Source organism: Cucurbita pepo, chromosome 12 (genome assembly GCF_057944985.1).
Source record: "Cucurbita pepo subsp. pepo isolate OVF chromosome 12, ASM5794498v1, whole genome shotgun sequence".
NCBI classification, from domain to species: domain Eukaryota; kingdom Viridiplantae; phylum Streptophyta; class Magnoliopsida; order Cucurbitales; family Cucurbitaceae; genus Cucurbita; species Cucurbita pepo.
The window spans coordinates 12,303,713-12,324,659 of NC_141809.1; the positions used below are offsets into that span (position 1 = coordinate 12,303,713).

General features: G+C 37.0%; 2 protein-coding genes across 2 annotated transcripts; both read left to right on the forward strand.

The window, feature by feature from the left end:
- Positions 1–3,704: 3,704 nt before the first annotated feature.
- On the forward strand, positions 3,705–10,271 carry LOC111785323 (putative LRR receptor-like serine/threonine-protein kinase At1g51880). Its single transcript, XM_087128828.1, has 12 exons — positions 3,705–4,423; positions 4,710–5,215; positions 5,871–6,015; positions 6,110–6,181; positions 6,287–6,358; positions 6,444–6,524; positions 6,620–6,786; positions 6,899–7,125; positions 8,051–8,177; positions 8,254–8,328; positions 9,355–9,544; positions 9,632–10,271. Exons 1-12 carry the CDS (start codon positions 3,711–3,713, stop codon positions 10,023–10,025), a joined length of 2,769 nt encoding a protein of 922 aa, XP_086984954.1. The 5' UTR covers positions 3,705–3,710; the 3' UTR covers positions 10,026–10,271.
- A 2,118-nt stretch (positions 10,272–12,389) lies between these two features.
- On the forward strand, positions 12,390–19,638 carry LOC111806382 (putative LRR receptor-like serine/threonine-protein kinase At1g05700). Its single transcript, XM_087129312.1, has 14 exons — positions 12,390–12,837; positions 13,928–14,007; positions 14,455–14,968; positions 15,098–15,576; positions 15,866–15,998; positions 16,233–16,304; positions 16,439–16,510; positions 16,599–16,679; positions 17,099–17,250; positions 17,393–17,610; positions 17,689–17,815; positions 17,918–17,980; positions 18,052–18,241; positions 19,061–19,638. Exons 1-14 carry the CDS (start codon positions 12,752–12,754, stop codon positions 19,473–19,475), a joined length of 2,682 nt encoding a protein of 893 aa, XP_086985438.1. The 5' UTR covers positions 12,390–12,751; the 3' UTR covers positions 19,476–19,638.
- The last annotated feature ends 1,309 nt before the right edge of the window (positions 19,639–20,947 follow it).

A 20,947-nucleotide genomic window follows, 5' to 3' on the forward strand; every position in this document is an offset into this window, starting at 1 on the left:
CATTTTTATAAGAAATAAGTTATCTAACAATCCACCTCCTTGCGGCCCAACATTCTCGTGCGATATTGTCATTTTGGACTTGAATTTTCAGACCTTCACTCAATGTATCAACTAGGGAGATCTATCCACACCCTTATAAGAACTGCTCTGTACCCCTTTCCCATTGATGTAGAATCTCACGTCAAGATATAAAAATGAATGGATGACCGTTCAAAACTTCTTTTCAAACCATAAGAGATCAGACACATCATGAAGGCCTGACATCAAATTTCATATCCAACCCATTTTTTGAAATAGTAGAGTAATATCAGTTCAAATTTAATACAATTACGAGTTGGGGTTTTCTAGTTTGGAGATAAAATGTCGACCCAAACTCAAAGTGATATGAAAGAACATGAACGGTCAATAAGATGTTCGTTGTTTTCACATCTATGTACGTTATGGGCCGTAAAATCTAAGATATATTTTTTTATTTTTTTTAAAACTAGAATTTCGAGTCGGAGTCCCAACCCATCGAAGTTGATTCGTTTCATATATAATATTAGAAGATTGGATGAAAAAGTTGGACTATGCAACATGAAAAGAAGAAAAAAAAAAAAGTCAAATTTGTACAAATATACTTAATTTCGCTTCTTTCGACCAATTTCAATATCCCATGGCTTCCTATATAAACACATACATACAGCTTCAAGCTTCATACCAACCTACTGATAACTCTTCAATTTCCAGCAATGGCTACTACACATAAATTCTATCCGACCTCCATTTTCGTCACGGTTCTCGTCTTTGCCATGGTTCTCTCTCCCATGACGATTTCCACTGCCAATGCTACTCGTGTGCTTCTGCAACAAGGTGAGAATTCGTTAAGGCTCCGTTTAATAACCATTTGATTTTTTATATTTAAGCTTTTGAGTTTGGTGATACAGTTAATAAGCCACCGATATGCCCGGCCTGCGTGTGCTGTGAGCCGGCACCGGCGGGATCCTGTTGCCGGTGCTGCGCCACTCCGATTCAGACGTCGTCTCAGAATGGGTCGCCATGAAAACTTGCAGCTGAGCTTGGAAGAAAATCAAACGATTTGAAGATGCTTAGTGAATAAGGAGACTCTCTCCATGCAAACAAAAATTTAGAGTTTGATATTGTAAGTGAAGAATAAATGACATAAAGGTTTAATATATTATTAAAAATTATTTTATAATTGTTAAAATATTCACAAAATTTCTGATTTTCGGCATCGGAGTCAAATATATTTCCGCATACCAAGATCAATAGAAACCCGAGCCGACTCATAGAAGTTGTCCACAACGATTTAAAAAATAATTAGAATTCAAACACGAGTAAATAAGACATCTATTACGAACTCTATTTAAATCAAATTAATTGTTTTAGTCAAATCAAAAGTCAAAGTTGAATCACAACCGATCTCGTGAGAGCTTTTGTATTTTAACGGGTAAGATATTCTTTTTGTATTTTAACTTTTGTGTTGATTGATATAGTTAATAGACTGATATACCCGAGCTGTGTGAGCTGCAAGCCACCGCCGCCTGACTCCGGCGTGCTACGATACCCCCCGATTGAAACTTCGTCCCAAATTAAGTTGCCATCAAAACTTGATATCGATGAAAGTTAAATAAGATTTGAACCATGTTTTTGTTATAAACAAAGAATAAAATAAAATAATAAATAATTGTATAAATATAACCCGGTAGTACTCAAAGAAATCTCAATTTTTTTAATATTTATGACGTCATATATAATGTGAAAAGTTGATGGATATTTTTTGAATTTAGTCATTATACTTCTTTTAACCCATCTTAAAATAATATAATAAGAAATATTAATTGGTAATTTTAAGGTTTATTGAAATTCAAACATTTAAAAATTCAGAAATAGATCCAATTTTCGAAGTATTAGTATTTTAATGTTAAATTATTTATAATTTATGAATTTAGGGATGAAAATTAATAAATTTTATTTAATTTCAACTCCATCCAAATTTATAATTAATAAATTATATATAATTTGATATAAGGGTAATATTGAAATTTTAATGTTAAAAATTGATTTTTTAGATTATCTTAAAATTTAAATTTTTTTATTTTATTTTAGACCGTCTTTTAAGCTTACATTATAAAATAAAATAAGATAAAATGAGCTGTGATAAAATAAATAAATAATTGAACGAAAAAGGGTGTATGATGAAGAATGTGTCAAAGATCGACAATAAATCCATTAATTTCAAATAAATATAATAAATAAAATGAAAAACAACGGAGTTTTTTTTTTTTTTTTTTTGTCAGATCAACCTGAAAAATTATTGTAAAAATTTTAAAATTACTGTCGATCAACTTCACTCTTAGTAATGTGAAAATTAAGAATATTTAATATTTGATAACAAATGTTAGTGATATGTTATAACTTGTTAAATTCGATATTTGAGTTTTATGAGATTTTAGTTATTGATGTGATATGTACGATAGATAAAAAAAAATATTTTTAAATAAAAAAATAAATAACTCGACCTAACCCGAAAATAGAAGACATAGTTGAAAACCTATTCCAGTTACCAACCTAAAATTTCAAATAGATCTAAAAATTTCCTCCAACTATACACGTTGCCCTCTAAAAACGGCTCTACTTTATACATACAGACTAGTTCGGACCACATATGTTTGAAATTAAAAAATGTGATTGATGTTTGTTAAAAATGTTTTAAATTTTTCATATAAATAAATAATATTTTTATTTGATTCGGTAGATTACTTTCAACCATTTTAATGCTATTTAAATAATTAATTGTTATTTATATTATTTTTATTTTCTCAAATTATTAAAATATTTTTAATAAATTAGATTTTAGTTTAATTTTTATTTATTAATAAATAATTGGGAATAATATTATCTTAGAATAAATTATATTTAATAAAATTATATAACTTTTAATTTTAAATAAATAAGTATTTTTTAAAATTATTATTGATTTATTAATTTAAATAACTAATTTATATTGACTTCTCAAATTATATCCATTCATTAATTAACTATATTCAAAATAAAAAGTAAAGGAAGAAAGGACAAATAAAAATCTTTTAATTATTTTTACAAGAAACTCATTTTTTTTATATATAATTTTTATTATTAAAATTTCAAATTTCAATATTATAAAAAAAGTTAATTTTTTTTTTAATATAATTATGTGTCGAGCGTTAATGCCACCATTTTCCGTCCCGTTCAAAATAGTAAGTTGCCGTCTCTCGAGCCTTGTTCTCTACTTCAAGACTTGAAATTAGTGGCAAATGTCATTATTGTTACACCGACAGGTCGTGAGACTTTTCCAAGGGTTTCTACCTACAGACTGGTCTCTTAAAAAAGAGTCGTTAAATGACCATACTCGATAGGTGTAGATAGCTCGAAACCATAGTGAGAGTTCTTAAGTTGTCTTCCGTCAGGTAAAACCCGACCACCTAACCTTCGATAGAAAGATAAATTTAGTTTGTAAAAGCCGAGGAGGACGAGGACGAGAAGTTCTCGAGCCTTGTTCTCTACTTCACAACTTGGGATTTGAAAATGAAGTTTATGAAATGGCGGTCAAGAACGTCCAATTCAAAATTAAGAGTGGAAATTCAAGAACAATGAAGTTTGGTTCTATATAGAGAGAATAATTAGGGACCCAAAAATGGCGAAGTTTGGTTGTTTTACGATCCCTGGTAATGGGCATGGGCATGGGCATGGGCGTGGAATCGCGCTTAGCTTCTGTGGTGTGTGCGTGTGTATGTCTTCTGGCGATGGGCTTCCACTGCCGCTGCCTTCTCGCCGCTTCTCTGCTGCAGAAAGAAGGATCGGTGGATGGCTTCATCAACATCGACTGCGGCGCATCTGAAGACACGATAGGCACATGGCCTGGGTTGGATTATAAGTCTGACAAATATATGATGGATTCAGGAATGAGCTATCAAATATCACCAGAGCTTCGTGCGGGTTTGGCATCACAATACTGGAGTTTGAGAAGCTTTCCAAACGGCACAAGGAATTGCTATCATCTTGCACCAGATCAGAACCAGATGAAAGAACAGAGCAGTAGTAAAAGATATCTGATCAGAGCTTCGTTTGTGTATGGCGATTATGACGGCTTAAACACCACCCCGATCTTTGACCTGTATCTGGGCGTGAACTTCTGGACTACTATAAGACTAAGTAGTCTAACTCTAGATGCTGTTACTCCTTCTTCTTGCAATTCCGCCGGCGGCATGGATTATCTGGACGTCTGTTTAGTTAACACTGGAATCGCGAATGGAGTGCCTTACATTTCTGCCTTGGAATTACGACCATTGGACATCTCCCTTTACCCAACTGATCCCAGTGACCACGCAAAACCCTTGCGACTTTCGGCACAGATGGACATTGGAGGCACCAAACAAATTCGGTAATCAATACTTCTGCTTGTATGCATATGTTATGACATGTGAATGGTACGATAACTCTTACGTTATGGTGTATTCGATGATATGTTTGAGATAGAATACGAAAAGGACGCGATACACATAATGTAACTGTAGCTCAGGAAATGATATGGTTAGACTATGTCATGGCAGATTTGAATAAAACTATATGGATAGGATATCATGCAATGGTATAATTAGGATACGTTCATGCAATGATATAGTCTACTTTGCAACCGGGCTCTACCCTTTTGGTTAATTATAATGCAGATACCCGCAAGATGTTTTTGATCGATATTGGGAAGGTTACGAATGTGATAATGCATTTGGTGATAATTCGATATTGGTGTCAACGGAGGCGTCTATAACCGAGAGCAACGATGATCCACACAAGGTGCCGCCGGCTCTGTTGCAAACGGCATGTCGTGCCACCAATTCCAGCTTTCCATTGGAGTATACCTGGACGCCTAGGGAAGGGAGTAATTCTCGGTATTACTTTTGCTTTCATTTTGCAGAGATTGAGAAGCTTCCATCTGGGCAGTTTCGAGAAATGAGTATTACATTCAACGATGTTCATACCATCACCAGCTCCATTAAACTGCTCCAATATCTCACCCCACAATCCCTTTGCTCAAAAGGCTATGATGTGGTTCTTAACCAAGTTAATAAATTGTCAATTTCTGCAACCTCTGCCTCTTCCCTCCCTCCTATCCTTAATGCCATTCAGATTTTCTATACCATGGACACTACTAATTCACTCACCTTCTCCGAAGATGGTAGGGTTCTCTTCCTTTTCTTTAGCGTCTATTTAGAATGACTTTCTAAGTGTTTAAAAAATCATTCAAACAGAGTCTTACCTCGTCGAATCGTTCCAAAAAATGGCTACAACCAAGTATTGCTTTACCAGTCCAAGCCCACCGTTGGCAAATATTGTCCTCTTTAGGCTTCCTCTTTCGGACTTCCCTTAAAGGTTTTAAAATGTGTCTGCGAAGGAGAGATTTCCACACCCTCATAAAGAATGTTTCGTTCTCCTCTTCAACCGTCGTGAGATCTCACAATCCAACCTCTTCGGGACCCAGCGTCCTCGCTAACACTCGTTCTCCTCTCTGTTTCCCTCTTCAACCATGTGGGATCTCACAATCCACCCCTTTTGGGGCCCAGTGTCCTCGTTGGCACTCGTTCCCCTCTTCAACCATGAGGAACAAATGCCAGCGAGGACGCTGGGCTTTGAAAGGGGTGGATTGTGAGATGTCACATCGGTTGAGAGGGGAATAAATCATTCTTTATAAGGGTGTAGAAACATCTCCCTAAGGAACGCATTTTAAAAATCTTAGGAGGAAGCCCGAAAGAGAAAACCCAGAAAAAACAATATCTGCTAGCGGTGGGTTTGGACCGTTACAGTTGCTCATATATACGTGTACTTTTGTGCAGTGAATGCAATAAGGGACATCAAGAGCCATTACAAGTTGAGTAAAAATTGGCAGGGAGATCCTTGTGAACCACCAGCATTCTCCTGGGAGGGATTGACTTGCAGCAATAACACTAACCCCCCTTCTTGGCCTAGAATCATTTCACTGTTAAGTACTTTCTCATCCAGAAAACTCACTGAATCAAGAGTTCAAATTTCTGTAATCTGTCACTGATATCCAAATTTATGTTTTGGCATGCAGTAACTTAAGCAACAGCAACTTGACAGGAGATATCCCAGCTTCCATCTCCCTTCTTACAGCAATCAACTCCATGTAACTATTTCAATTTCCATGCTCCAAAAACCCTCTGATTTTACTATAATCGAGCTGCTTGCGACAATTATGTTTAATACTGTCATGATTCTTGTTATATCTTAGAGATCTATCCTATAACGAGTTGAAAGGAGGAATACCAGAATCCTTGGGCCTATTACCACAGCTGCAATATCTGTATGTCATTTGATCTTAAAAACATAACATTATTTCAATATACATTACAGGGTAACCTATATTTCTTCTCATTCCATGCATGCAGTAATTTGAGTGGGAATAAACTCACTGGTGTAGTTCCTGAAACTCTTCTCCAGAAGTCCAAAGATAGCACTTTAGTTTTAAGGTCTCTTTCCTTAAACTATCTTTATTTTGAACATTCAAATTCAATACAGCCACAAAATTAGAGGACTTCATTTTCTTCTTTTTGATTTAATTCAGTGTGGAAGGAAATCCTGAACTCTGTTGGTCGCCTCCATGCAACCTGCACAGAAAGAAGCAGTTGGGCATTCCAGTTCCTATTTTTTGCGGCGTGATAGCAGCCCTTGTCCTGGTTCTCTTGGGAGGAGTGATTATAATGATTATCTATACAAGAAGAACCAACAAAGGCATGTTCTTCCTTTCACTTGTTCTATTACACTCAGTGTTTGGTGTTTGTTTGGTAAATAGCCTGGTCCTGGATTGTTGTTATTACATTTTGAAGTTTTAGAATTTCCTCAGGCAATAATAATTCGGTTGAAAGGAAGCAAAGATCAGGAGCGATAAGATTGAAGAACAGACGATACACTTATTTGGAGGTTGTAAGTATTACTGAAGACTTCAGAGTGGTTATTGGAGAAGGAGGATTTGGGAAAGTTTTTCTGGGTGTTCTTGAAGACCGAACCACGGTGGCTGTGAAGGTGCTTTCACCAACCTCACAACAAGGCTACAAAGAATTTCAAGCAGAGGTACAGCCAACTTAATATTGTCTGCTTTGGTCCGTTATCCGTTATCCGTTATGTATCGCCGTCAACCTTACGGTTTTTAAAATGCGTATATTAGGAAGATGTTTCCACCTCCTTATAAAGAATGGTTTGTTCCCCTCTAACCGACGTGGGATCTCAGAATCCACCCTTTTTGGGGGCCAGCGTCTTCGCTGACATACCACCTGGTGTCTAACTTTGATACCATTTATAACAACCCAAGCTCACTACTAGCAGAAATTGTTCGCTTTGACCCGTTATCCGTTATCCGCTTTTAAAAATGCCTCTACTAAGAAGAAGTTTTCACACTCTTATAAAGAATGGTTTGTTCCCCTCTCTAACCGACGTGGGATCTCAGAATCCATCCTTTTTGGGGCCCAGCGTTCTTGCTGGCATACCGCCTGGTGTCTAGCTCTGATACCATTTGTAACAGCCCAAGCCCACCGCTGGCAGAAATTGTCCATTTTGGTCCATTACGTGGCACCGTTAGCCTCACCGTTTTTAAAACGCATCTACTAGGGAAAGGTTTCCACACCCTTATAAGGAATGGTTCCTTCTCTTCTCTAACTAATGTGGGATCTCGCAATCCACCTCCCTTGGAGGCCCAGTGTCCTCGTTGTCACACCGTCTGGTGTCTAGCTCTGATACCATTTGTAATAGTCCAAGCCCACCACTAGCAGATATTGTCCGCTTTGGTTCGTTGCGTATGGCCGTCAGCTTCACGATTTTTAAAACACATCTACTAGGGAGAGGTTTTCACACCCTTATAAGAAATGCTTCGCTCCTCTCTCTAAACCAACCGAGGTGGATCTCGCATACAGCTACGTACGTAGCTAAGCTGATTGCCACTACTTTATTTCATTCATTAATATATCATATTAATTGTAAAACATTTATTATAATAATGCAGGCACAACTTCTTAAGGTTCTTCATCATTGCAACTTGGTTTCTCTTCTTGGATACTGTGATGAAGGCGATCACAGGGCACTTATTTATGAATACATGGCTAATGGCAGTTTAGAACAATATGTATCAAGTAAGTACTCTGTAGGATACTCTGCATTCGCCATTGAGATACACTTTTAATCTAACATTATGTGTTTTCCATGCAGACAGAAATACAAACTCAAATATGAATGTTCTTAGCTGGGTTGGAAGAGTTCTAATTGCAGTGGATGTAGCTCGGGGTTAGTAAGCAAAATCAAAATCCATTTGTTTATATCTTATCTCCCCAATTTGTTGAAGATAGGTGTGAGGTCCCACATCGGTTGGAGAGGGGAACGAAACATTCCTTATAAGGGTGTGGAAACCTCTTCCTGGTAGACGCGTTTTAAAACCGTGAGACTGAGGGCGATATTAATAGGCCAAAAAGGACAATATCTACTATTTGTTTATATCTTATCTCTCCAATTTGTTGAAGCTGGGTGTGAGGTCCCACGTCGGTTGGAGAGGAGAACGAAACATTCCTTATAAGGGTGTGGAAACCTCTCCCTACTAGACGCGTTTTAAAACCGTGAGACTGATGGCGATACTAATAGGCCAAAAAGGAAATATCTACTATTTGTTTATATCTTATCTCTCCAATTTGTTGAAGCTGGGTGTGAGGTCCCACGTCGGTTGGAGAGGAGAACGAAACATTCCTTATAAGGGTGTGGAAACCTCTCCTTAGTAGACGCGTTTTAAAACCGTGAGACTGATGGCGATACTAATAGGCCAAAAAGGACAATATCTACTATTTGTTTATATCTTATCTCTCCAATTTGTTGAAGCTGGGTGTGAGGTCCCATGTCGGTTTGAGAGGAGAACGAAACGTTCCTTATAAGGGTTTGGAAACCTCTCCGTAGTAGACGCGTTTTAAAACCGTGAGAGTGATGGCGATACTAATAGGCCAAAAAGGACAATATCTACTAGCGGTGGGCTTGGGCTGTTATAAATGGTATCAGAGCCAGAACTGGGAGGTGTATCAGCGAAGACGCTGTGCCCCAAGGTGGGTGGGTTGAGGTCCCACGTCGGTTGGAGAGGGGAACGTTACATTCCTTATAAGGTGTGGAAACCTCTCCCTAGTAGACATGTTTTAAAACCGCGAGGCTGACGACAATACGTAACAAGCCAAAACAGACAATATTGGCTAGGATTGGGCTTGGAGGGTAAGATATGTGATTATATGAAGTGTTATTAATTTGGGCTGCACGCCTGCACTATGCATATTACAGGATTGGAGTATTTACACAATGGCTGCAAACCCCCAATCATACATAGAGATCTAAAACCTGCCAACATATTATTAGACAAGACAATGCATGCTAAAATAGCTGATTTTGGATTATCCAGAACCTTTTTAACTGAAAATCAATCTCGACTTTTAACTCGTCTCGCTGGTACTCCTGGATATCTCGATCCTATGTAAGTAGAGTTTTAAGAACTTTTGAATACTCAACACTTTTGTTTCTTATTGACTTGGATATCCATTTTCATGTGGTTAATACACAGAACTCATACTCATGGAAACGTTAATAAGCAAAGTGATGTGTATAGCTTTGGGATCATCATGCTTGAGCTGATCACTGGACAACCTGCAGTAACAAAATCTTCTCAGGGGAACTTTTACCTATTGAACTGGGTGGAGTCTGTGATCAGAACAGGAGATATTGAACACATTGTTGATTCCAAGTTAGGAGGAGATTTTGACAAAAACTCAGCTTGGAAAATCATAGAACTTGCCATGTCGTGCACACAGCCAAATGCTGTGCAGAGGCCGGACATGAGCCATGTTTTGGAGGAGCTCAAGGAGTGCTTGGCAGTCCTCCAAAGTACTTCAACACAAACTCGTGTCATGTCCACTAGAGTCCTCTCAGAATCTGAAATAGCTCCTTCTTCAAGGTAGTCTACACATAAAACCCATTAGGACTCGAAACTAACCGGACCGACCGAACCCAAACCGATCTATTTTGTCATTAGTTGGAAATTGGTTCGACTCTTGTTTTTACTAGATTGAATGGTTTGATTCGGTTCTCGATTTGGCTCAAGACTGATAAAATCGAACCGAGTATCACCTCTATCATGTATAAATATAATAGTGATGTAGTATAACCGACTTTTAGATATTTAATCATATTTACTTCGACTTTTATGAGTGGACCATTTTTAGGCTACTGAAAAGAATACCATGCATTAGTTTTGTAGACCAAAGTTTGAAGTCATCAGTTTAGCCATTTGCACGGTTTCTCGAGCTCTTGTTCAAATGAACCGAACCTCAATACTACCCCGCTTGTCCTGATGTGATGTCACAATTCTTTTCTGCAGATCCAAATATTGATTCGTTTACTTGACTCCAAAAGCGCTTTGGTGTGAGACTTCGAGGATCGAACTCTTTAATTAAAACTTATTTTATGCCATTTGTGTCCTCATTACCAATTTTGCCCTCAATCATGCTTACTTTTCCTCTATTCTCCATCCCTTAAAAACCAAGTCAATTTTGGCTTTATACACATAGATTTAAGTCAATTTTATTGGCCCATCAATTTTCATCCACAAGGTTGAAATTGTCTTCTCTTTCTCTTCTCTGAGCTCATATTTGGAGAGATATAAATCTTTGATACAGAGTTTATGTCGGGTTTTTGATACAGAGTTTATGTCGGGTTTTGTTAAGTTATGGAGCCTGAGCTTAATCAATTGTTATAAGTAAAGCTATATTTGGTAAATAACATATAAATGTCTAGTAAAGTAAATGACATTAAAGATAATTATATACTGGTTATATCTGGTAAAGCTATATATAGACGCTAAATCATATATGCAGAGCAGTTTTACATACCACTGTACATACCTTAAGTCATCAAGAAAAAATAAAAAGAAAAACATTTCGTCAATAAAAATCTTTAGCCAATATTCTCCTTACATTTCTCTCTATTCTATTCTTCGTGTTCATATAGATCAAGTGTCTTTGTGTTCATCTAGATCGAGTGTGTGCATTGTTGTGCGATCCTAATAGGTTTTGTAATTGTCCCTCACAAGAAAAAAATATTAATATTTTAAAAGAGACGATCATAATTTGAAAACAGAATCTTTTGAATTTATATGTAACAACCATTAAGAGCATGTTGCGGCCAGAGGTCCATAGTCGATACCACAAAAAAACAAATAATAGCTCGTTTGATATATTTTTTTTATTTTTCTATTTAAAAAATTTGTCAATTTATCAAATATGTGGAAAGGTTTGATTTTCATATTAAAGATTAAGGACATCTCTAATATCTTTTAAAAATATTTATAAAGTATATAAATAAATAAAATTCATTTAACCTAATATGAATAGAAATATAAATAACAATAGAAGTAAATACAATTATTTATTAATCTAAATTTTTTGACTTATATATATTTATTTTATTTTCTATTTTCTTAAAAACAAAAACCATATATATTTGTTATTAATTTTTATATTTTTATTAAAACAAAAACCAAATATAATGTAAATGGAAAGATTTTAAATATTTTTTAGTGACATTAATAAAAAAAAATTAAATAAATGTTATAAAGAAAGATTAATAAAATAGTAATTATTATTTAATAAATTACATATTAACTTAATAATAATTAAATAGCATAAATACATAATAATTTGTTTTTAATTTAGCTAATTTTATTTTAAAATTTCAGAGAAAATATTTTATTTCAAAATTAATAACTCTCGCTGAAATCAATGGAAGCAGCCAACGGAAACTTAGACTAGCGCCAACTCCTTGCCGCCAAACGCCCATCAATCGCAGTTCTTAGAACACAAGAACTTCCCCGTCTGAATCTTCAAGCTCTCAATCGATATTGACATTGACGTCTAAATCTTGGTTTTGTTCTTGTTCTTCGAGTTCCCGATCGAAACAGCAGTGGCTATGAAGAAATCAGAAGGAAAAACAAGTAGAAGGGAGATCAATCATAGGCTTATCAGCGATGTTGAATTTTCAAACCCTAAAGTATGTTGGTGCCGGCCTTTCGGGTCAAATTTCTTGAGCTGCATATTAATTTTTGGTAATCGACGTATTCTCTTAATACTCTTTGACTCGTAAACTGACCTTTCGATTTTGAATTGAAGTTTCGATGTTGGACAGGTGTCTGTGAGCCTTCTTCTTCGCTGGACCCCATCGTTGGCTTCAATTTATTGCGTCACTGCTGGCGATGGCGATGACTTTCGAGTCTTCTGCACATGTCAATTCCCCTCTCACGGTTACTTTTCTGGACCTATTCATTGTTATTAAGCTTATTTCCATGGGAATTTCTTTCTTTCTTTTGTGCATGTGTGAGCGTGTAAATTCAATTTCTGTAAAAATTGTATTTTCGTTAGTCCGGTAGAAGACTGTTGTTTTTATTCCGATTGAAATTAACCATATCTTTTCATCTTAGACGCGGTTTTTTATTTTATTCTGTCTTCTTCTTGGGTATGTCGTCCATGGCCACACGTAGAATCTAAGAAAAGAAAGGAAACGGAAGACTTGGGAACCCAGAATGATCAAAGAAGCATCTGTTTTTTCCTTTCATTATCGGTTGTTCGGCTAAGTCCATAATCCATAGGATTTCTGCTTGGCCAATGTCCTGCTTTATTTAGTGCTTTAAAGTATGGATTACGTTGGAAATGGCCGGCAAGTTTCAAGCACCATAATTAGTCTTTTATTGAAATCTTGGTTCATCTTCTTCTGGGTGTTGACTATGTTGGATGATAGAAGTCCCACATCGACTAATTTAGGGAATGATCATGGGTTTATAAGTGAGGAATACTAACTCCATTGGTATGAGGCCTTTTGGGGAAACCCAAAGCAAAGCCATGAGAGCTTATGCTCAAAGTGGACAATATCATACCATTGTGGAGAGTCGTGTTCGTTTAACATGGTATCAGAGCCATGCCCTAAACTTAGTCGTGCCAATAAATTGGTAAATCCTCAAATCCTCAAATATCGAACAAAGAACTCCTAAAGAAAAGGAGTCAAGCCCCTCCTCGAAGGCAGTCAAAAATGACTAAGACTCCAAAGGAGTCGAGCCTCGATTAAGGGGAGGCGCACTTTGTTCGAGGGGAGGTGTTGGATGATGGAAGTCCCACATCGACTAATTTAGGGAATGATCATGGGTTTATAAGTGAGGAATGCTAACTCCATTGGTATGAGGCCTTTTGGGGAAGCCCAAAGCAAAGCCATGAGAGCTTATGCTCAAAGTGGACAATATCATACCATTGTGGAGAGTCGTGTTCGTTTAACAATGTTGGATGATGGAAGTCCCACATCGACTAATTTAGGGAATGATCATGGGTTTATAAGTGAGGAATGCTAACTCCATTGGTATGAGGCCTTTTGGGGAAGCCCAAAGCAAAGCCATGAGAGCTTATGCTCAAAGTGGACAATATCATACCATTGTGGAGAGTCGTGTTCGTCTAACATGGTATCAGAGCCATGCCCTAAACTTAGTCGTGCCAATAGATTGATAAATCCTCAAATCCTCAAATATCGAACAAAGAACTCCTAAAGAAAAGGAGCCAAGCCCCTCCTCGAAGGCAGTCAAAAATGACTAAGACTCCAAAGGAGTCGAGCCTCGATTAAGGGGAGGCGCACTTTGTTCGAGGGGAGGTGTTGGATGATAGAAGTCCCACATCGACTAATTTAGGGAATGATCATGGGTTTATAAGTGAGGAATACTAACTCCATTGGTATGAGGCCTTTTGGGGAAACCCAAAGCAAAGCCATGAGAGCTTATGCTCAAAGTGGACAATATCATACCATTGTGGAGAGTCGTGTTCGTCTAACAGACTATTCTCTGCAACTCCAAACTAGCTACTGGATACAACAGATATGGCGGTCGTAATCTTGCATCAGACAACCCCTCAGGTAAGTTGTTTGATTAGCATAAGTTCTCTCGACGGATTCTTAATTTTACATTCATTGTTTGTTCTCTTGACGGATTTTTTATTCTACTTTCATTGTTTTCTTCTAGAGTCTAAACGGATTCTAGTTGTTTCGGTTCTTGCTGTTAAGATCTGAACGGTTCATTCCATATTCTAATATCCCACTTGTTTGGAGAAAAAAAATCTACATGGAACACTGGGTTCAAGGTTTCATGAGCTAAGGCAGAGTTGTTTATAGTTTTTGGGGTGCACAAACTGAGCGAGTGGAATTGTTGATGTGAAATTTTCCATCTTAAACATCAAATATAAGAAAATATCTACTATGGACCTAATTAATTCACTTTGGATCTGTTTTTTCCCTTTTGGATCTCTGCTTGTGAATTGAAAATGCATATCTTATTGAATTCCTACGCTGAAACACTTGTACTAGGTTTCATTAGCATTGACTGTGGAGCGGATGAAGATTATATAGATAACGGCATCTTGTATAAATCAGATCGAGACTTCGTAGATACAGGAATCAGCCAGCCAGTTACCGCTAACAACTCCGGAAATCTTCGGCCACAGCTAAAAAATGTGAGAAGTTTTCCGGAAGGGAGAAGGAATTGTTATGTCCTAAAGCCTGAAAAAGGAAAGGACAACACTTACTTGATTCGAGCTTCGTTTCTATATGGAAATTATGATAGAAAGAACACTACCCCTATTTTTGATTTATACCTTGGGGCCAATCTGTGGTGGACAGTGGATTGGGACAATGGATATGTAGAGACCATCTATACCCCTTCCACAGATTACATTAATGTCTGTCTTTTCAACACTAGCAAAGGGGTGCCTTACATTTCAGCATTGGAGTTGCGACCTCTAGATAATACCATTTATCGAACCACGGCCAAGGCACTCATCACAATGCAGCGTTCCGACATTGGTGGCAGATCGATTTTAAGGTAACTTGCATTGTTGATTTAGTTCAGCTCTTCATGTTCTTTGTAATAAACTGAGTTCTAGTCAATTGATGTTACAGGACCAATGTAATGGTTTTGAAGTTGTTGACTTTTTGCAATTTTTTAAACTAGATACCCGGCCGATGTTTATGATCGAATTTGGAACCCCTTGAACGTTGACCTACTGAATTTCAGTGCCACAAACTCTAGCATAAGCCAGGGAATTAATGATGCGTACAAAATACCAGATACAATGTTGAGAACTGCTGCAAAGGAACAGAATGCCACTTGCTCCTTGAGCTATTTCTGGGTACCCCTACCTTCCAATTCACAGTTTTATGTTTACTTCCACTTTGCTGAGATTGAAAAGCTTCAAGGGAAACAGAGGAGATTGAAGATTGATTTGACTGGCCAACGAAGTGCAACAACAAATGCTACACTTGATTATTTGAAGCCCTTATCTCTCAGTCTAAATGCCATGCCAGATAGTTCAGGCCAACTGCAGTTTTCAATTTCTGCTGCCAAGGGATCAGACCTCCCTCCCATACTGAATGGCTTTGAGATATATTCTGCAAAAGAGATGCAAAATGCATCAACTGTTTCTGAAGATGGTATATATCTTTTGTTCTTGTCTGTGTTTCTTTAATTCCTAATGTTATTTTATGTGTGGGCATTCGCTATAATTTAGTATGCTGGAGCCACATTGACTGATTGTTTCTAAGAAAGGATACTACCAGATAAGCTGGTAGATTAGAATCATCTTTCCTGACCCGTGATAATTTCACATTACTGAACTTAGGAAGAGTCGTCACAAAATTATGAATATGGCATCATCCTGTTTTATCATCTTGCTCACACCTGATTGTCATTTGATCTTCTATTTGCCATTGGAAACAATAGCCGATGCTATGATGGGTGTCAAGCAAGCATTCAGATTGATCAGAAACTGGGAAGGTGACCCATGTTTTCCAAGTGAATTAATATGGGCTGGTTTAACCTGCAGCAACAGTAATGCATCGAGTATCCTCTCAATGTGAGTGCACTCTTAAAACATCAAATTTTGCCACAAAGCGTACATTTGAATTGTACGTTTGATTTCATGTTGTGTTGTAGATGAAAATTTCTCAAACTTAGAGCCCATGTATCAGTCCTGGACTCTTGGGGCACATATCATTTTTCCTTTTGGTAGTTTAGGAGAATGTTCAATGCTCATGTGATTCATCTGTTATATTAAACACCACGTTTCTCTCCTTTGTCTTGCAAGTAGAAACTTGAGCTCAAGCAACTTGACAGGAGAAATTCCTGCTTCGATCGCGAATCTCCTATCAATAACATCACTGTAAGCATCCCTTTAGAAATATTCTTTATTTAATAGTTATATCTAAGGGAATCAGGCCTAACAAAGACTTCAAATAACAAGAAAAGTTGATGAATACCGATTTTATGCCAACTTACTATTCTGTTCTCTGTCAGGGATTTGTCCAATAATGAGTTAACAGGATCGGTGCCAGATTTCTTAGGAAAGTTGCCAAATTTAAGAACCCTGTAAGCTTCTTATTTTCAATCCAGATATCCAGAAAATGAAATACCAGGAGGAATTTTAACATTGTCTATCTCTTTACTACGTTTGCAGTAATTTAACTAGGAACAAGTTCACAGGCTCAGTTCCTAAGGCTCTATTGCAAAAGGCTGAAGCTGGATCACTTACATTAAGGTTAGCTATCTAATTAAGTTTATTTCCCTTCACTTTATTCTTAAGCTGTTTCTCACTCTCCCTGTTTCTTTACTGCTATGTTGTCACCTTCTAATTTAGGCCTCCATGTAATAACGATTTTGTTTTTTGTTTCCGTTTTTGAAATTTATGCTCATTTCCTCCTAATTTTTTTTACTATGATTTTTGAAATTTGCTTATTTATTTATTTATTTATTTTTCTTTAACTTGGCCTCAATTTTGAAAACATATGTAAAAAAGAGTTATCAAAAGAATCATTGGTGGTAGTAGTGTTTATAAGTTTAGTTTTCAAGAATTGAAAATCAAAAATCAAATAACGTTTTGATTTATTAAATGATTAATAGAAAATACAAAGGAAAATTCATTTGGTTAAACTTGACATTTTCTTCTGCTTGTACAAGTGTGGGTGAAAATCCAGATCTTTGTGCATCACTTAAATGCTATAGCAAGCTGAAGAAGTACTTGGCCCTTATAATCATCTCCTGTATAATAGCTGTGCTCCTACCCATCTTAATGGTTGCTTTGGTAATATACAAAAGGAGAAAACGAAGAGGTAAATCTCTCATTTCTTTAGCTTCTATAACTTATTTATGAGACAATGTAACTGAGGCAAACAGGGTAAAGAGTTCCCTGAGTGATGATTGACGCCATAGGTGTAAATGTACCAAAATCTGTTTATTTTTTCCTTGGTGCAGAGAATCTCAAAAGATCGATTGAAGAACGGTTACTTAAATCGAAGAACCGCCAAGTTAGGTACTCTGAGATACTTATTATCTCAGATAACTTGAAAACAACTATTGGAGAAGGAGGATTTGGAAAAGTGTACTATGGTGCATTAAGTGATAAAACCCAAGTTGCTATCAAGCTTCTGTCTGCATCTTCAAAACAAGGCCCCAATGAATTCAAAGCAGAGGTTCGTCCAGTTTTTCTATGGGTCAAATTTGCTTGCAGCCTTTAGTGAACTCATCTCTGATGTATTTTGCAAATGTAGGCTCAAATATTAGCCGTTGTTCATCATAGAAATCTGGTTTCTCTCATTGGTTACTGTGATGAGGCCGAGCATAAGGCGCTCGTTTACGAATTCATGTCTAATGGAAATCTACGCAAGCATCTATCCGGTAATTATAATATTATCATACAAAGGATATCGATCTAAAATGTATGTATCCTGATGGTTGGTTTACTATATATGATGATTTTCCCCCCTTTTACTGAGACAGATCCAAACACAAAGGTCTTGAGTTGGATGGAAAGACTCCAAATTGCAGTTGATGCAGCCCAAGGTATATACAATCAACACAAAAACTTATCAGTTCATTCTTCTAGATTGTGACATCTAGTAAACAAACTGCAGGGTTGGAATATTTACACAATGGTTGCAAGCCACCTATAATTCACAGAGATATGAAAACTTCAAATATCTTATTGAATGAAAGAATGCAAGCAAAAATATCAGATTTTGGACTCTCCAGGGTATTTGCAAATGAGAGTGATACTCATTTGTCCACATGTCCTGCTGGCACTTTCGGATATGTCGACCCTACGTAAGTATCAACAGTCAATGCATTGGTTCTTTTTCCTAGACTAAAATGAGTATTCTGATAGTTAGCGGTGTTAGGAATCACGAACCTCCACATTGGTATGATATTGTCTACTTCGAGCATAAGCTCTCATGGCTTTACTTTTGGTTTTCCCAAAAGACCTCGTATCAATGGAGATATATTTCTTTACTTATAAACCCATGATCAATCCCTTAATTAGCCGATGTGGACTCCTCTCCCAACAATCCTCAATAATCCTCCCTCGAACAAAGTACACCCTAGAGCCTCCCCTGAGACCTATGGAGCCCTCGAACAGCCTCCCCTTAATCGAGGTTCGACTCCTTCTTTGGAGACCTCGTATAAAGTACACCCTTTGTTCGACACTTGAGTCACTTTTGACTACACCTACCTTCGAGGCTCACAACTTCTTTTGTTCGACACTTGAGGATTCTATTGACATGACTAAGTTAAAGGCATGGCTCTGATACCATGTTAAGAATCATGAACCTCCACAATGGTATGATTGGTTTTCTCAAAAGGCCTCGTACCAATGGAGATGTATTTCTTTACTTATAAACCCATGATCAATCCCTTAATTAGCCGATGTGAGACTCCTCTCCCAACAACCCTCAACAAGGGGTCCTCATCTGCAACCACGTATATTACCTTCTTTGTATATTATAGAACACATTTAGTACTTAAACTATAAGATAGTTATATCTATTTAGTTTCTAAACTCGAAATAATAGATATTCCCGCTATTCAAGTAATTTTTTGTTGTGTCCAATCTGATAAGAATTGAAACATATAAATCCATTGCAGGATTCATTTATCTGGAAACTTCACCAAGAAAAGTGACGTTTACAGTTTTGGAATCATCCTGTTTGAGTTGGTGACCGGGCGACCTGCCATAATCAAGGGCTCCGAGTACAACATCCACATTGTGGACTGGGCTAAGCCTTTCATTGAAGAAGGCAATATCCAAGACATTATTGATCCAAGGTTAGGAGGATCCACAGAAAGTTGTTCCGTTGGAAAATTTGTGGAGTTGGCTCTGTCGTGCACATGGTCAACTCCGGCTGAAAGGCCAGACATGAATCATGTGGTGTCACAGCTCATTGAATGTTTGAAGATGGTTCAGGATGCCATGCCACAAATGCCACAGATGCCACCGAAAAACATCGAGGAGTTCTCGTATAATTCAATTGGCTCTGAATCATTGTTCAGTCCTAGATAAAAATTAAACCATTCATTAGAAGTTTCGTATCTATTTTGTTCCGAAACTTTTAAAGTTGTCTAATAGATCCCTGTACTCTCGTTCAATAGGTCTATAAACTTTCAAGTATTCAAAATTTGTAAAAATTAATTAATTTATTAGGTATATTTTTAATTTTGTGTAATGGGAATCTTAAACTTTTTAATTTTGTGTTGATTAGATATACGAATTAAAGAAAAAAAAACGAAAGCAGATTGAACAATGCAATGACTTAATGGACAATATCTGCTAGCAGTGGACTTGTATTGTTACATGATTGTCCATTCAAACATATCTACATTGTGACGTTTCAAACTATACCCTAAAAATGAAAGCCTTATTTCAATTTCATTCTTTCATTATCTTTGTCTTTACATCCTTGAGGGAACATTTTTCGATAATCAAAGTCGTTCGCACACCATCAGTTGCAGGAACATCACACAGCTTCTCCTTGTCGTTGTCGTCGTTCGTAGAATCCACTCTGCATCTCATCGTTTTATGTAGAGATAACGTCTTATCTGCTTTAGTCGCGTTGATTCTCGATGGGTATGAGGTAATGTTTTTACAACTTTATTTAATGTCTTAGTTCATAGTCAGCCGACCCTACTTAACCGACGAACACCTCTAATCTTTTAGTCAAGATTATAGTACTAAGCTGATAGTAACCGTATTAACCGACGATGGTACAAAGTTTTAAGAAGAGATAATTAAGATTAGTAGGGTTTAAGAAAGGACCTAAAACCCTAATTAGTGGGCCTTCAGATGGGTTGGATTGAAGTGGATAATGGGGCCGATGTGCCGCACCTCCCAACTCTTCGCTTCCTCTTCCTCTCTTCTTTCCCCGCTCGCTCTCCTTCAAACTTCCCCGCCTTTCCTTTCCCAAATCCCCTTAATCTCGACCCACTAGCATATCACCGGCGACGGTCAATCGAGCTAGTTTGTTACTTGGCGGTCCGTATGATACGAATGAAAATTTCTATATCGGAGCTGTCAGGAATTTCCACAATGAGTTCAGGTACTCTCTACGAATCCCGATAGCAACAGAGAGAGTTTTTTTTTCTTTTTTTTTCTTTTTTTTTTTTTTTTTTTTTTTTGTGGTTGAATTTATGTTGATTTCGAGGAAGGGAGGTTTCGAATGGTTGAGTGAGTTAAGATATCGATTGCTCCTGTTAAATTCGTAAGGCTCGGGTTAGTAACCGATTGTTCTAGGAGCTTGTGTTTTAGCCTTGTTCGGACCTCTAACTCATTTGGAAAATGAAAAGAGTTGGAGATAGCTGCGTATGCTTGCAGAATTTCACCTCTAAATAAGGAGTTTCTATCAATTGATTGAATCCTATGAATGGTTTTTTGAGCAATTTGTGTGTAGGGGAGCTACATTATGCTGTTGCATCCTTTTGATTCCTGTGTTCTAGCTATCATATGGTTGGAAATTTACATTAAAATTTTGAAGTTAG

Coding starts and splice junctions, on each gene's coding strand:
- LOC111806382 (XM_087129312.1), top strand. CDS start 12,752: ATGGATTACGTTGGAAATGGCCGGCAAGTTTCAAGCACCATAATTAGT. Junction 16,511..16,598: donor TTGCCAAATTTAAGAACCCT/GTAAGCTTCTTA, acceptor CTACGTTTGCAG/TAATTTAACTAGGAACAAGT. Junction 17,251..17,392: donor CAAAAGGAGAAAACGAAGAG/GTAAATCTCTCA, acceptor TCCTTGGTGCAG/AGAATCTCAAAAGATCGATT.
- LOC111785323 (XM_087128828.1), top strand. CDS start 3,711: ATGGGCATGGGCATGGGCATGGGCGTGGAATCGCGCTTAGCTTCTGTG. Junction 6,359..6,443: donor TTACCACAGCTGCAATATCT/GTATGTCATTTG, acceptor CCATGCATGCAG/TAATTTGAGTGGGAATAAAC. Junction 8,329..9,354: donor TGCAGTGGATGTAGCTCGGG/GTTAGTAAGCAA, acceptor TGCATATTACAG/GATTGGAGTATTTACACAAT.